The 14,592-nt window shown below is 50.8% G+C and overlaps 5 protein-coding genes across 5 annotated transcripts; 1 reads left to right on the top strand and 4 right to left on the bottom strand.

The window, feature by feature from the left end:
* Positions 1-837: 837 nt before the first annotated feature.
* On the bottom strand, positions 838-1,562 carry H6S33_009432 (uncharacterized protein; the record flags this gene model as incomplete). Its single annotated transcript, XM_044840826.1, has 2 exons — positions 838-1,418; positions 1,469-1,562. 2 exons carry the CDS (start codon positions 1,560-1,562, stop codon positions 838-840), a joined length of 675 nt encoding a protein of 224 aa, XP_044698247.1.
* A 38-nt stretch (positions 1,563-1,600) lies between these two features.
* H6S33_009431 (uncharacterized protein) lies at positions 1,601-3,507 on the bottom strand (the record flags this gene model as incomplete). Its single annotated transcript, XM_044840825.1, has 7 exons — positions 1,601-2,151; positions 2,224-2,443; positions 2,501-2,824; positions 2,886-2,948; positions 3,048-3,285; positions 3,361-3,434; positions 3,505-3,507. The coding sequence occupies 7 exons, from the start codon at positions 3,505-3,507 to the stop codon at positions 1,601-1,603; spliced, it is 1,473 nt and encodes a 490-aa protein (XP_044698246.1).
* Positions 3,508-5,050: 1,543 nt separating this feature from the next.
* H6S33_009430 (uncharacterized protein) lies at positions 5,051-7,824 on the top strand (the record flags this gene model as incomplete). Its single annotated transcript, XM_044840824.1, has 12 exons — positions 5,051-5,209; positions 5,271-5,325; positions 5,402-5,620; positions 5,676-6,091; positions 6,154-6,254; positions 6,330-6,736; positions 6,804-6,847; positions 6,907-6,958; positions 7,022-7,131; positions 7,178-7,279; positions 7,337-7,522; positions 7,591-7,824. The coding sequence occupies 12 exons, from the start codon at positions 5,051-5,053 to the stop codon at positions 7,822-7,824; spliced, it is 2,085 nt and encodes a 694-aa protein (XP_044698245.1).
* Positions 7,825-8,431: 607 nt separating this feature from the next.
* On the bottom strand, positions 8,432-10,275 carry H6S33_009429 (uncharacterized protein; the record flags this gene model as incomplete). Its single annotated transcript, XM_044840823.1, has 2 exons — positions 8,432-8,969; positions 9,068-10,275. The coding sequence occupies 2 exons, from the start codon at positions 10,273-10,275 to the stop codon at positions 8,432-8,434; spliced, it is 1,746 nt and encodes a 581-aa protein (XP_044698244.1).
* A 1,607-nt stretch (positions 10,276-11,882) lies between these two features.
* Positions 11,883-13,564, bottom strand: H6S33_009428 (uncharacterized protein; the record flags this gene model as incomplete). Its single annotated transcript, XM_044840822.1, has 5 exons — positions 11,883-12,131; positions 12,217-12,978; positions 13,046-13,326; positions 13,385-13,429; positions 13,498-13,564. The coding sequence occupies 5 exons, from the start codon at positions 13,562-13,564 to the stop codon at positions 11,883-11,885; spliced, it is 1,404 nt and encodes a 467-aa protein (XP_044698243.1).
* Between the last annotated feature and the right edge of the window lie 1,028 nt (positions 13,565-14,592).

Genomic DNA, 14,592 nt, shown 5'->3' with positions numbered 1-14,592 from the left:
ATTACAATGAAATCGCTAATTTATTTTTGAAATATATCAAAAGATTATTTCGCACCTCACAGCCATGTACTTCCTCGTAATGACGGTACGAGACATATAGCTACTTATATCGAACAAGAAAGGAAATGACAAGACATAAAAGCTGCAATACTGGCGAGTCTTGGACTCCAGCTAACGCCCCTTTTATACTGCTGATACGGGTATATTCGTATCTATCTGGACTGCGTTGGCTGTTAGTTGTCCTTGATCTCATGTGGTGGAGTAGTTGACTATATATGATAGTAGGACTCGGGAGATACTTACTGAGAGGTAAGCTTGAAATTACGTTGAGTTTAAATTGAATTTGGTTCGGAGGGCATGTGCTTCGGGATGTCGTCCTTGTTTGTAGTATAGATTTGCCAGGTTATTTACCGTTATCAGTGTATCACTGTGGTCCGGACCGAGCACCTTCTCCTTCCCAGCAAGAGCCCGCTTGTATAACATTTCCGCCTCGGGATATCGCTCATGCCCTTGATCGGAGTATAATAATGCCAGGCTACCTACCGTTCCCAGTGTTTTAATATGGTCTGGACCGAGCATCTCCTCATACGCATCGACAGTGTATTCGAATAATTTCGCTGACTTGAGGTAATCTCTATGCTGATAAAAAATACCCCCGAAAGCCACTAAAGACCTAAGCACTCCGTTGTGAGTACAGACCTGCCGCGCTACCGTCATATGACTAAAGTTTTGAAAACAGGTTTCTAGATGTGGGAGAGCATTCCGTTTTGCTATTATACTCTTAGTTGTATTTGGCAGCCTAAGCGCGAAGTCTAGAAGAAGAACACCGGAGATAAATTATTGTACTTTGTCTTCGTCTACCAATTTCTCGTGAGCCCAGAAATGAACCAGAGGGTGGATTGAAAAAAAGACATCGTCTTTCTCAAAACTATCTCGCGAGTGTTTAAAATTCTTTGCCCTTGCCAACGAATAAGAAAATAAATCCGCTGTTGCTTTTTGAAACTCAACAGCATCTTCCACAATGCTTTTCAGCCATTCGAGAGGTGGAGGGGTTTCTTCTTCCTCTTCGCTTTTGATTGATGAGAGTTGTCTGCACCCACGTCTAAGGAACGCTAGGGATATTTCGCCGTGGTGCATGAAGGTACAGAAAAGAAGTCGTTTAATAGCGTTGGGATTTTTATCTTTTAGGTCATTAAAAGACATGTCCCAAGATGTATACACATCTTTTCCATATCTTTTAAGCGCACCTCGAGGAATTTCTTGAAGAATTTTGCTTTTGTGGTCTTTCAAAGTTTCGAGAAATTGGCGAGGATTCAATCTTGTACGCAAAATATAAGCCCCTGCAATCTCGATTGCTAGAGGTAACCTTTCGAGGAGATTGACGATCTCCCTCACTTCTTCAATGCTCTCAAAATCCTCTATCAACAGTAAGAAAATTTCAATTTAAAATCAGACTGTGAGTACATACGTGGCGATGACCCAGAGAACCCCAGGTATTGCGAGGTGCTTAAAAGAAGTTTAATGCCGTCTTTCTCTTCAATTCCTTCGACCTCCACGGTCATCCCGTGCGGATAGACAGCTTCTTTTCTACGGCTCGTGATTAGAATGCTCCCTGTATTAGGGGAAAATTCTGGGAAAGATCATAGGATTCGATATCATCGTAGTTATCATAAATAATAAGAACATTTTTGTTTTCCTCAGTCTCGACCAATCTCTTTGCTGCTTTGATAACGCGTTCTTTATCGACTTCACCCAAATTGCTATTCAAAAGCCCATCCTCCTGTACGAGACCCGGTATGCCTAGACGTCGTGCAATCGTTGCACAATCAATCGCGAGATACTCATCAGTAATATTGGCATCGATGAGACCTTGGACTATCTGTAAAAGCCCAAGCGTTGCAGTTTGGCTATTGGTAGCATCAATCCAGAAGACCGCAGTGTACTCATGGCGGTACTTGAAAGCATAAGCAAGAGCAATCTCGGTTTTTCCAATTCCTCCAAGGCCGTGGAGTACGACCACTCTCCGGGACAGCCGAGTTGACGACGACAAAGTTGTGAGATGTTCGTATATGCGGTTTATTTCGTACTCCCTTCCAGAAAAATTCGGAGACCTTTCCACATTCAATCGACTGCTTGGGAGCAGCGTTTTAACTTTCGTCAAACTTAGCAAGGTATGCTAATATCTAATATATGGTGGGTTCGGTTTTTGAAGAATTTACGTACAGGCAGAAACTCCGCTATCCCTAGGTAGTACAGACTCTTCCGGCTCTGTCTTGTCTTCAAGTATACGCTCTACCAGCTGCTCAATTAAGCCGCCAACAGGTTCGTATCTATCATCTGCAGACTCAAATTTACATATCCCTGAGTGGTCCGCATCTATCGGTAGTTGGTTCTCGCGAGCGCCCGCTAACCCGAGTTTTGCAGAATCTGCGTCTACTACTATCTATAATATTTTAATTACTTAGTAGCTATAATTACCCTCGGGTCGTAAAGTCATTACCGCATTGAAAACACAACCAAAAATTCCGCTAAGCCATCTATCGACCTTTGTCTTCCTCGTTTCGTAAAAAGTTAAAACACGATATCTTTCAGATTGGTGTCTAAAATCGTCATTAGAGTTTTTCGTAAGAATAGAGTCACTGCTCAAAGATCTGAGTATGTCATTTCGATCTGCTCCAGAAACGGCTGTGATGATATTGGCAGCGACCTGGCCTAGTGAAGCCCCGTTTCCGCCTCGATGAGGCGTACCAAAGAAAACCAGGCCTCGAGTAGCTTCTTTGATAACCCCATACTCCTCATAGTTGTTTGTTGCGTTAATCAGTGCCTAAATCTTAGTATATTCCTACGGTACATCTAGTTATACATCTACATGAGTGGTGCCAAACCTGCTTTATTACTAAACCGCCGAGGCTGTGCCCAACAAAGATAATAGGTCGAGTCTTCGAATTCTATCGATATTCAGCGAATTTGGCCAAAAGAAAATCTCTTTGACCCCCTTTTTCCAATGCCGATTTCTTATTATGGCGTTTTATCAAAAGTGAATTTACCTCTGTCACCTTTCGATTCCTGCCGAGCCTATCCAAGAGGGTGTTGGCATGATCTTTGATTCCTTGGTTAGAGACATCAAATGCGACGTTCGAGTTATAACCGAAGAGTAGAATACGACATTCTGGGACGTTTGAAGGCAATATATCTCTGGGCCATAGGGCTCCATTTGCATGCGTCCATGTTTTCTCGGCAAAATCTTGGGTGTTAAGAGGATTAAGGCCATGGACAAAAACGATACTATAAATCAAGCACATGTAATTAGCGGAGGATTGGATACATGGATTTTTCAATTGGGGGGGAAAGCTATCTGACTCGACCGTAGGTTCTGTACCCGGGGGGTTATAGAGTTCCCGGAGAAGCGTAGGGGTGCCATTCCTACGATTAGCCTAGATTTTCCATATATTCAATTAGTTGCACATTCTTTTAAAATTTCAACTATGTTTGATCAGCATTTACCATGGCTAGTCGATATTTGTTGAATCGTCGAAATCCGATTTAGGTGATTTGAGTTTCGGCGATAGAATGAGTAGCGGTTGGGAGGACTTCTATCAGGTAGCGGGGTAGCTACGCGCGTGTGTGTATACTCTGAAGTTTGGTTGGACGTGATGTGGTAGAGACCTCCGCCACGATAGCCTTGTGTTACACTGCTTTTTACTTGTCAGCTTATGCACATAGAGTACCTACTCTGCATACTCTACGTGCTAGGTATCTGACAGCTGTGCTGCTGAACATTTTGACCGTTCGCTCTCTCGTCGAGTTCAATCAATTTCTTATCTTCATTTATACATTACATAGCTGGTCTATCTAACTAGATCTAGGTTTACAAGCAGATAATAAAACGGCCCTATGGGGCGAAGTAAGGAGTAGCAAGTATACTACATGGATGCGTAATTGATTAGGTACGTACTTGTAGTATGTAGCTACATACACTACCGCTTTTTGTCTCCATTACAAGCTTTCGAAGGCATTAGCTTCCGTCCGATGCCCTTGTATGTCGTGCTACCGTATAGTCGCGTGTTGTTAATTACTAGTACAACGCAATCTTGAAATATCACTCGGAGTCTTCGCACCAAGTTTCAGTCTTATTATTACTACAGAACATTAGGACTCTATGTGCGCTAGTTACTATCGATACACCTCCTACTATCAAGAACCCAGAAAGCGGCCACCGGGCTGGTGACATTGCTTTCTAAATCATAGATTAACTAGTGGTTCTGTACACAAAATAGTTAAATCCATTTTCGACGAACTACTAATAAATTTCCAAGACCGGGCTAACCATTTAAGTGTAGATATCTACTCATTTAACCACGAAAGCCGACAAGCAAGACCCCACTATCCCACCTCCTATCGTGCACCCTCCACCTGATCCTCCAGAGCACCTACTCTTCCTACTCTACCCACTCCATAAACCCCATATTGCACGAGCCCAGCCATCTACCCACCTCGTAACACGCAGAAATTCGCCCCGAATCGGCCCCTACTAAAGCGAGCGCGCCCGGTTATAGGCCATGGCTAATACCAAAACCCTGCCCTGACAGGATCTACATACATCCTCTGCTTCGGCAGGTACACAGCTATAGTATCTATACACCTACCACCTACATGTGATACTATAGGTACCCTACACATCCAGGTACCTTAAAGCCCACGCCGTACCGGGACAAGCAAAAGGATCTCCACCGCACAAGAACGTACGTCACAGCAGGCATCTGAATTGATATAGAGTTTTCCAAAGCTCCACCTCTTCCTCCTCCTACTACTCCTCCCCTCGGTCCGGCCATGATCAGCCGGATTCCAGCTGTAACTCCACGGTCTTGGTACTCTACTTGTAGATTTATCCGCGCTCTCTCTCTCGAGCTCTCCCCACAGCTATGTACTCTACCCCGCAAAACAAAAATGGCCCCAGAAATTAAGGTTTAAAAAGGAGCGGAGGCACTCAAGTAGAGCGAGAGAGAGAGAGAGACAGTCGTGCCTCGTCAAACAAGACGCAATTGAAAATATGTACTTGCATCAATTAGTTGCGCTACTCGCACTCGTCGCTGCGCCAGCATTAAGCCAGACCGTGACGCCAGTCCACCTCAAGATCAACACCGAAGACACCGCAGCCAGGAACAAGACCGCGCCGAACCTCTATGGGCTGTTCTTTGAGGACATCAATGTGAGCTTGCTCCCCCGTTGATTGCAACTACGTTGTTCTTCTAACGCGTGCAAAAAAAAAGCACTCTGGTGACGGTGGAATCTATGCCGAGTTGATCCGCAACAGGGCTTTCCAAGGTATAACCATAAAACCTATGTTTTATCACTCCTAATTTCAAGTGCTTGTCTATTAATACGGCGAGGTGTAATGTAGGCTCTGGGGTGAAGCTCCTCAACAGCGGGTCAACCCCGTATCCGTATGGGACCCAGGAAGCAGATATCCCGTACGGCCCAAACCTGGACGCCTGGCGTGCAATTGGGGATGTCAAGCTCTCCATCGATCTCCTGAACCCCCTCTCAGACGCACTACCGGCGGTCTTGAGGGTAGATGTCGGGAGCAGCGCCACTGGCGAAGTCGGGTTCATGAACGAAGGTAACTACATACATACACTCCTAAGCTGAATTAAGTGATACTGACGAACCCACAGGCTACTGGGGCATGGACGTACGTCCGCAGAAGTACGCCGCCTCCTTCTACGTCAAGCCCTGGGAGCAGTACTACAGCGGCGCCCTCAGCGCCTTCAAGCTCTCGCTGCGCTCCAACCTCACAGACGAAGTGTGGACCACCACCGAGATCCCCGTCACGGGCAAGCTGGACACGTTCGACTACACCAAGCTGGAGGCCACCCTGGCGCCGGAGGTCGCGGCCCCGAGTATCAATAACTCGTTTGCGATCACGATGGATGCGGCCGAGGTCAAGGGGCAGACGTTCTACTTCTCGCTGGTCTCGCTATTCCCGCCGACGTTTAAGGATCGGCCGAATGGCATTAGGAAGGATCTGGCGGAGGCGCTGAAGGGGTTGGATCCAAAGTTTTTGAGATTCCCAGGGGGGAATAACTTGGAGGTTGGTTTTCTCGCCGTTCTTTTAGAAGCCTGTAAACCGCGGTACTGATATGGCTTTGAAAGGGCTTCTCAATCCAAACCCGCTGGAAGTGGAACGAGACAATCGGCGACCTACGCTACCGCAAGGGCCGTGTCGGGCAGTGGGAGTACTTCAACACCAACGGGTGAGCAAAAAAAAGAAACACACACACAAATGTCCCCGGCAGTGCTACAGTTACTGATGGTAGAGAGCCCCTTAGTCTCGGCCTGCTCGAGTACTTTGACTTCTGCGAAGACATGGAGATGCAGCCCCTCCTCACCGTCTACGCCGGCTACACGCTCGCGCCCAACGGGCGTAATCCGGCCTCTACGGTGCCCCGCGAGCACATCCAGCCCTTCATCGACGAGGTGCTCGACGAGCTCGAGTACATCCTCGGGGATTCCAGCACGCCCATGGGCGCATTACGGGCATCGCATGGGCGTGCTGAACCCTATAAATTGGAGCTGGTCGAGATTGGCAATGAGGACCAGTTCTCGGGGGGGAGTTATAATTGGAGGTTCCCGATGTATTACGAGCAGCTCAAGGCAAAGTATCCGGACATTACGTTCATTGCTACGGCGGGCCCGGATATCACGCCGAAGATGGAGATCCCGGCGGGGGAGATGTGTGAGTTGAGGCCATTTCGTGATGTAGCTGAGTACAGCATGCTGATGTCGGGTTGTTCATATGTTAGGGGATCCTCATTACTACCAGACTCCGCAGTTTTATAAAAACAACGCAAGTATCTAGCTGCACCCTGAGATGTTAGTGAGAGGTTCCTAACCCGCAAACTACAGTTCGGCCTCTACGACAACTTTGGCGTTAGCTCGTACCAGAACGTGACGATCTGTAAGTCCTGATGTACTCCCTTTCACGTCACCTCCAAGTTAACTAACCCTCCATCGTCTCCAGTCGTCGGCGAATACTCTGTCCTCTCCGTCGACAGCTCCTCTGGCAGCGTACAATGGTCCGGCCCCGGGCGAATCGTCTACCCCACCCTCGATGCCGCCATCGGCGAAGCCGTAAGTGATACCTGACCTAGTATTCCGACCTGGAGCTAACACACAGCTTGTCAAGATATTCGGCATCGGCATGGAGCGCAACCCCAACACCGTCAAACTCTCCTCCTACGCGCCCCTCTTCCAGAACTACAACTCCTACCAATGGACGGTAACCTCCCCCCCTCCCCCTCAAAACTGGCCTTTTTTTTCTAACGCACCTTGACAGCCCGACCTGATCAGCTTCTCCGCCAACCCCAACCAAACCACCCTCTCCGCCAGCTACTACCAACAAAAACTCTTCTCGCACCACCGCGGCACCGAGACCCTCCCCATCACGCCCGTATCGGGAACCTTCAACCCCCTCTGGTGGGCGGCGCAGCATGACGGCGGGCGCGACGTGATATACGTCAAGGTAACTCTCCCCCTCCCTTCCCCCGCCCCCCTTCACGAGTACAAAAGCTAACGCAACAACAACAACAGCTCGTCAACGCCGCCAACTCCGCCGTGCCACTAACGCTCGAGTTCGACCGCGCCGTCACGGGCGTCAACGGCACGATCCTGACGCACGAGGTGCGCAACGGCTTCAACTACATCAGCAACCAGACTGCGATTTCACCGCGGGCGCTGGAGTTGGATGAGGTAGAGGCGAGCGCGAGCGAGTGGGCGTGGGAGGTGCCGAAGGCGAGTATTGTTGTTTTGGAGTTTTCGTCGTAGTGGGGGGGGGGGGGGGAGGGAGGGGGTTATGTAGATACATTGTAGGTTCTGTTGGGAGTGTGTGTTAGTTTAAGCTTTGTGAATGATATCCGGGAGTCTGCGTGTGTTGCCGGGTCGCTGCGTGTATGTACTGCGTGGTAGTTCCCGCTTCCTCCCGCCCAGTTATAGTTCAACGTGCAACTCTCATCTATTTTTACCGGGACACACTAACTATATCTACCCTTCCACCACACCACACCACTCTACTCTACAAACAGGAAGCACTAGAGACGGCTACACCCGAATGTACAGTTTCTCGCTTCAACGCAGATTAAAATTCTAGCAAAATCAGCTTATGCCGCATCCACAGAGGTGACTGTGAGCTCCGCGTAGGATCATGGGATATCACTCGCCTGTATATCTTGGCATTTTCAAGCTTGAGTTGAGCCAGAACGAAAGACAGCCCACCTCTAGGACAAGATCTATTCTATCTAAATACCAACAGAGCTACTACATCTAAATGCCAAAGAAAAAAGTACATGTAAAAACCGGCCCTCAAGCTACACCCCACAGAGCCCCCCCCCCCCCGCACACACCTTCTAATCCACAGCCCTCATCTCTATACCATCTACACCGCCCTCCACCGCCCATCCAACCTCCCCCCCTCTGCCCCCGCCCTCCCCATCTCCGTCTCAGGGCCCTGGTGATACACCGCCCCCCTCCCACCAAACTCATACATGCCCAACCGCGTACCCACATCCCTCCTCTGCCCCCCACCCCCACCACCAGCACCAGCACCAGCACCCAAGAAATCCAACTCCCACACCCTCCCCTGCGCCCCCGCATACACGCTCCTCCCGCCCGCCGCCACGGCAAGCGAATACAGCGGGCTCTCCCACGCCGCCGACCCTCCCGCCCCCATGCCGTGGGCGCGGTAGCGCGCGGGCGGCGCAAGATATGTTGCCCACCCACCGCCACCGCCACCGCCACCGCTGCTGTGTGAGGTGGGCACGCGCAGGTCAAAGATCTTGAGGATGCAGTGGCGGGCGCCGGCCGCGAGGAAGCGCGTGTGGCCGAGGGGGTGCAGCGCGTAGATGGGGGTTTGGGCGTCGATGGGGTCTTTGTATTCTGCCACGGAGGGGGCGGGGGTGCGGAGGTCGTGGAGTCTTTTTGTTTTTGTTATTATCATCACTATTTATTATGCCAATGCGGGCTATAGTAGAATATGGATATAAGAAAGGAAAAGAATGGGGGGACTCCAAACCGTGACACGCCGTCATACCACCCCGCAAGCAGCACATTCCCGCCCCCGCCCCCGCCCCCGATGGGCGCAAGCGCATACACGCCGAGCGCATCGACGCCCGCGCACGCCGCGGCCGAGAACGCGCGCACAGGCTGAGCCCGGAAGCCCTCGCGCCCAAGCGCAAACACCGACAGCGGCTGCGCGCCCGTCGTGCCCAGCGCCACGAGCGCCGGCGACAGGAACGCCGTCTTCCACGGGATGCCGCCGCCGCCGCCGACGACGTCGGCCAACGCGATGCTCGACACCGCCTCGACGGGCTCTGTCTGCGTCTCCTCTGGCGGGTCGCAGAGCGGGTACAGCGCAACACTCGAGGAGCCGAGGACTGCACACACGAGCCCCGCTGCCCCGCTGCTGCTGCTGCTGCTGCTGCTGCCGAGCACAGCCACATCCTTCACCTGCCCCCCGCCCGTCTCGCACCTCGCCAGCACCTCCGCCCGCCCCACGCACCCCGGCTGCCTCCCCGCGGTCCCCAGCCCCACAACCTCCAGCCGCCCATTCGCCCGCCCCACCACCGCCGTCTCCCCGCCCGACCCCGACCCCGATCCCTCCAGCAGCCGCAGCGCCGTCACGTCGTCCCGCCCCGCCCGCTCGTTCCGGTCCCCAAACCCCCACCACCGCACACCGCGCTTCCCCGCACTTCGTCGCCGCACCACAATGTCTGGCCCCGCGCCAACCACCAGCGTCTCTTCCTCGCCGCCACCCGCGCCGCCATACGCCTCGCTCAGATCCAGCACCGGCACGTAGCCGAGCGTCTGCCGCCCTTTCGGCGCCCATCTGCCTCCAGCACCACCGCCGCCTCTACCGCCACGTCGCCCACCACCTCCTCCACCACCACCACCACCACCACCACCACCACCACCACCGCTGGATAACTGCACCTCCAATACCGCCGCCACAAACCCGCGCCGCCGCCAGTTGCGCTCCACCGTCGTCTGCTGCCTCGCCCACGCGCGCCACTGCGCCGGTGTTCCCGCGGCGGCCGGGAACGCCGGGAAGCGCGTGCGCACGAAGACGCGCCAGCCCTCGAGCGCGATGAAGGCGTGGAGGGAGCGGCAGGTGAGCGAGAGCGCGGCGAGGGAGGAGGCTGTGGGTAGGTGCGCCGTGAGCAGGCGGAGGAGGTCGTGCGGGAGGGTTGGGAGCGTTGCGGGTTGGGGGGGGGGCGGCGGCATTGTGTGTGTGTGTGTTTTTTTTGTGTTGTCTATATCTGGATGTACTCTATGGGGACTTGGGTTTAAGTTGGAGAGACGTGATTTATATAGGATTGCCGGGTTGGTGCAATGACTAGTAGCTTATCGATAGACTCATATGTATCATCGAGTCATATGCCGAAAGTGGAAAAAGAGGCCGGTGCGCCCTGCATAAACAATGACAATCCCTGGCCCGCTCTCGAGGATCTGCAAATCTACCCAAACCAGGACACAGAGCGTCGCCCCCGGACAGTACTACTCTAATTACCGGTTTATCCGTCGATCTGCCATCACTCGGGTGTCGAGCTATATCCCATGATGGGGCCTACATGCTCAGCTACTAGCATACATGTAGCTACATGTATCTACCTCAATCCCGGGCGGGGGGGGGAATTGTAACTACTTTACATAGCCTGGCCTGCAGGTACTAGTGGCTGAGGCGAATTAACTCCATCACTTACCGTGCGAGCCGATGATTTAATTCCAGGAGAACTATTGACACAGAAATGATTGGAGTGTTGAATCATCTCAGTGATCAGTACGTCATGGAAGCCGCCTCCTGCTTCAACCCCCGATCACTCGGTCGCCAAGACAACAACAACAACAACAACAACAACAACAACCACTGCGAACAGTTAACGAAAGAGCTCAGAAAAGACCCTTGATACTAGAGCTGGACAGACTATATTGTTTGGGCGATTTCAACTTTGATGCCCCAGGAAATGGATACCTTGGGGACACGATTTGGGGCTAGCTAGGTATCTAAGTGGTTGATTTCATGATATCACTCTACCGGGATATGAACAGTGTTTTTTTTTTTTTTGATCCGCAGCCTTGAGCATAGTGATGGCCACGAGACAAGGCGTCCCGAGCTCTTGTCTCGAGACTTGCCTACAAGACCTGGCAATACAGCGATTATGGAAGGACAAATATCTCGAGACGAGTCTGAGGTTGGTCTCGAGATATAATGCAAGACTTTGCCGCTACTTATTTAGTCCCTACAGATCCAATATTGGGTGATCCATTCTCCAAAATCTTGAACTTTATGGATCACGTGATTATACTTCAGTCTAAATTCAAATATTCTCTCAATTGAAGCCGTTTAGTGCTATTGAATACGAGACCACAATTATCTCGCGGTACTCTCGAGACATCTCGAGACTCCCGAGACCTATCACTCACCAACAGGATACGAGACGAAACAACTGTCAATCTGGTCTTGTCTTGTCTCGTGGCCATCACTACTTGAGCACGACCAAGAAGCCCGTTGTTATTCCACTACCTACATATACCTCAACAGGCAGCTTTCGTGCGCTGAGTGACCATTCATGATCCAGAACGCCGCTTTACCCGATTATTCTATTCATTGAGATGCCCGAATTCATAAACCTTCTCCTGCCTACTGATTACATGTAGCTAAGTACATATAGCCACATTGCAGTAATGTCCCCGATTCTTGTTTTAATTTTAGGAATTTTACTCTCAAACGAAAACGAACGACCCTCAACCGCCCCATCTTTGCCATCAATAACAATAAGACCCGAAAGAAAAGGAAGAGATATAAAAGTGAATATTTGTGAATCATTTGCTCAAGAACCCATGTGGTGGAACCTCTCCATAAACCCCTGAGCCCTCCCAGCATGGCCAATCCATCCCTGGCCCTGGGCGGGCCCAGAAGGATGGCCTTGTCCCCCCTTGGGGCCCCGGACCTCCAGACCTGCACGGAGGATGTTCATCCTCATCAGCCTCATTCTGGCGGTGCGCTCGTAGTTTTGCGCCATCGCTAGAGTATCCCGGTGGACTGCTGTGCGGAGGTTGGTTTCCTTTGCGGTGAGAAGCTGGAATTCAAATATGGTAAGCTTAACCACAACTAAATAGCGAGACTAGGGACTTTATCAAAGAAGCCGTATAGGACAAGCATACCCTATTCTTTGTATCTATTCTCGCGTTCAAAACCCCTTTCCCAATCATCCCCACCAGCTCCTTCTCCAGCGTTTTCTCGTTCGTCGCAAATGCCTCCGCCATACTCTTCAACGACACACACGAAAACGGGATAAAGTACTGCACGATTCCCTTGCTTCTAATCATCTCAAACAGCTTATTCACATGCTTCACCAAATGTACGTCGAGGTAATAATCATTCCGGTACTCCTCGAGAATCTTCAAGCAATTCGAGTATTTCGCCGTATAAAAGTACGCGATGGCTCTCCTCATCTGCGGCTCCAGCTCCAAGAAGTTTCGGAAGTCGTTGTTATCGAGCACCTCCTTCTTGAGCTGCGACCTCTCCATACTGGCGAGCGCACAGAGCCCACCGTAGACCGCAACGTCATTGGAAGAGATGACATCATTATATGTTGCTCCAAGGGTCGGCGGAGTCTCTAGAAAGCTCTTTGCCGCCTCTTTGAAAGCCCCTGAGGCAAGCTGCGTGAGGCCCATAGCGACGCACAGCTTCGGTTTCAGGGCCTCCTCCTCCTCGGCGGAGCGGGAAAGACTGCGGATCTTGACAATGTGAGACTGGACAGACATGTAATTCCCCTGTTCAATGCAGACGCGGATAATCTGGAGGGACATATCGAGGATGTGTTTGGGCGCAGTGCAGAAGTCCCGCATGCGGGAGTATGACTTGAAAGCGTTGACGAGATCCCCGGATGCATAATAGTGATTGCCGAGATCCTCGTGACCCATCTACGCCGTGAAAGATCGGTTAGCCGTCACCTTACCGGTTTCCCCCAGCTGGATCAATGGGTCTTACTCTGATGCTCTCTTTGATAAGGTTGTGTTTATAGCTCTTCAAGTCTGCTTCAATCTTCTCGGTACTGTTTGCAACCCGTCTGCTTGTCTTCTCAACCCACTCCTCATCCATCACAGCTTCTGGGTCATCGGGAGCTAGCTTATTGAGCTGTTCGATTACGAGTTTATAGCGTGGCACATCCGACGTCTGCTTCAGCGCCTTGATGGCTAGTTTCAGAGCTTCGACGCATAGCGGTGGGGAATGTAGTCCGATATGAAGGAGTCTCTCAATCTGGGTTCGCCCTACAGCACCAGAGATGTTAGTCGCAGTCCACAGATATGAGGTGAACAAACACCGTACCGGTATAGTTTGAGATGTAGCTTTCGAGGTCGAACTTTGGAGGATCTGGCGGGGTTGAAACAGGTCAGTTTTTATTAAAGCCCGTGCAACATTCAAAGACAGCTAGTACAAACCGGGAACGACGAGAGAGTTGTCGGCTCTTCGCTGGGCGAAAAATGCGTGGATGTTACTTGAGGCCATAGCTGTATCTGTAGCGAGTTTGGAACTATGGTGATAGATGATGGTGGGGGAAGCTCTGTTTTGGCTTGGTTGGGGTTGGGTTGCATTGTGTGGCGGTGGTGGTGGCTCATTACGAAAGAGCCACAGCACAGAATGTCACTCGAAGCGGCCACTCAACATAATGTTGTTGACCCACTCAACATGAGACAACAGACATTACCAAAACCACAACATGAGCAACAGTTGGAACCTCAAACGATATCCAAAAGCTGGTGATTTCTCTACAATGATCTTTGTAGAAAGTTATGTCTAAATAACAAAAACCCGACTAGGTGGCTGAAGGGGGAGGGGATGTTTAATAGCAAAGTTTTACTGCACCGGCGCCGGCCAATATACGCCTCTACATTAGCATCAGTACATCACTCTTCAGCCCTACCCGCTACGTGTAGTAAAGAAACTTTGGTTATATAAAATACCACATTTTAGCTGGAATACGTACCACTGTCCAGCGGCATCTAGATCTATCCGGATGTGATAGTCATTTCACCGATTTTTTGGTATTGGTATATACACCCACTCTACAAGATTCTTCACGACGGCCTAAACTTGCGATAGTAAACCCGGCTATCGTGTGTAGACTCCTACTCGCCCATAAGGTCGGCAAAATCCTCGCACCAGCAGTCGCCGTGGGTTATTTAAAACACGCCAACGTGCATGCCGGCCACTCCAGCTGATTTCCCTCCGAGAGGATTGCTATACTCATGGGCTGGGCTCGTTCGTGTCCTCGATATAAGTGGTGCATATTTTTGCTGCTTGCTTTTCTCCCCTTCTTTCCTCTAGCTCCAGTACTATGTATGTGTACATATGGTCTTTGTTGCGATCCTGGATCTTATTGAACCACTTCGCTACAATATATACATATGTACTTATGTATGTACATAAACCTACAGTACCTCAGCAGGGGGGTATACTCTATGTACAAAGAATAATCCTCGCTTGCCCTTACTTACAAGTAATCGTATAGATTTTTTTTTTTCCTTTTTTTTTTC

Source organism: Morchella sextelata, assembly GCF_020137385.1.
Source record: "Morchella sextelata strain SCLS chromosome Unknown scls_3, whole genome shotgun sequence".
Classification (NCBI taxonomy): Eukaryota; Fungi; Ascomycota; class Pezizomycetes; order Pezizales; family Morchellaceae; genus Morchella; species Morchella sextelata.
The sequence above is the reverse complement of the archived record's forward strand: the minus strand, read 5'-3'. Positions and strand labels throughout refer to the sequence as shown.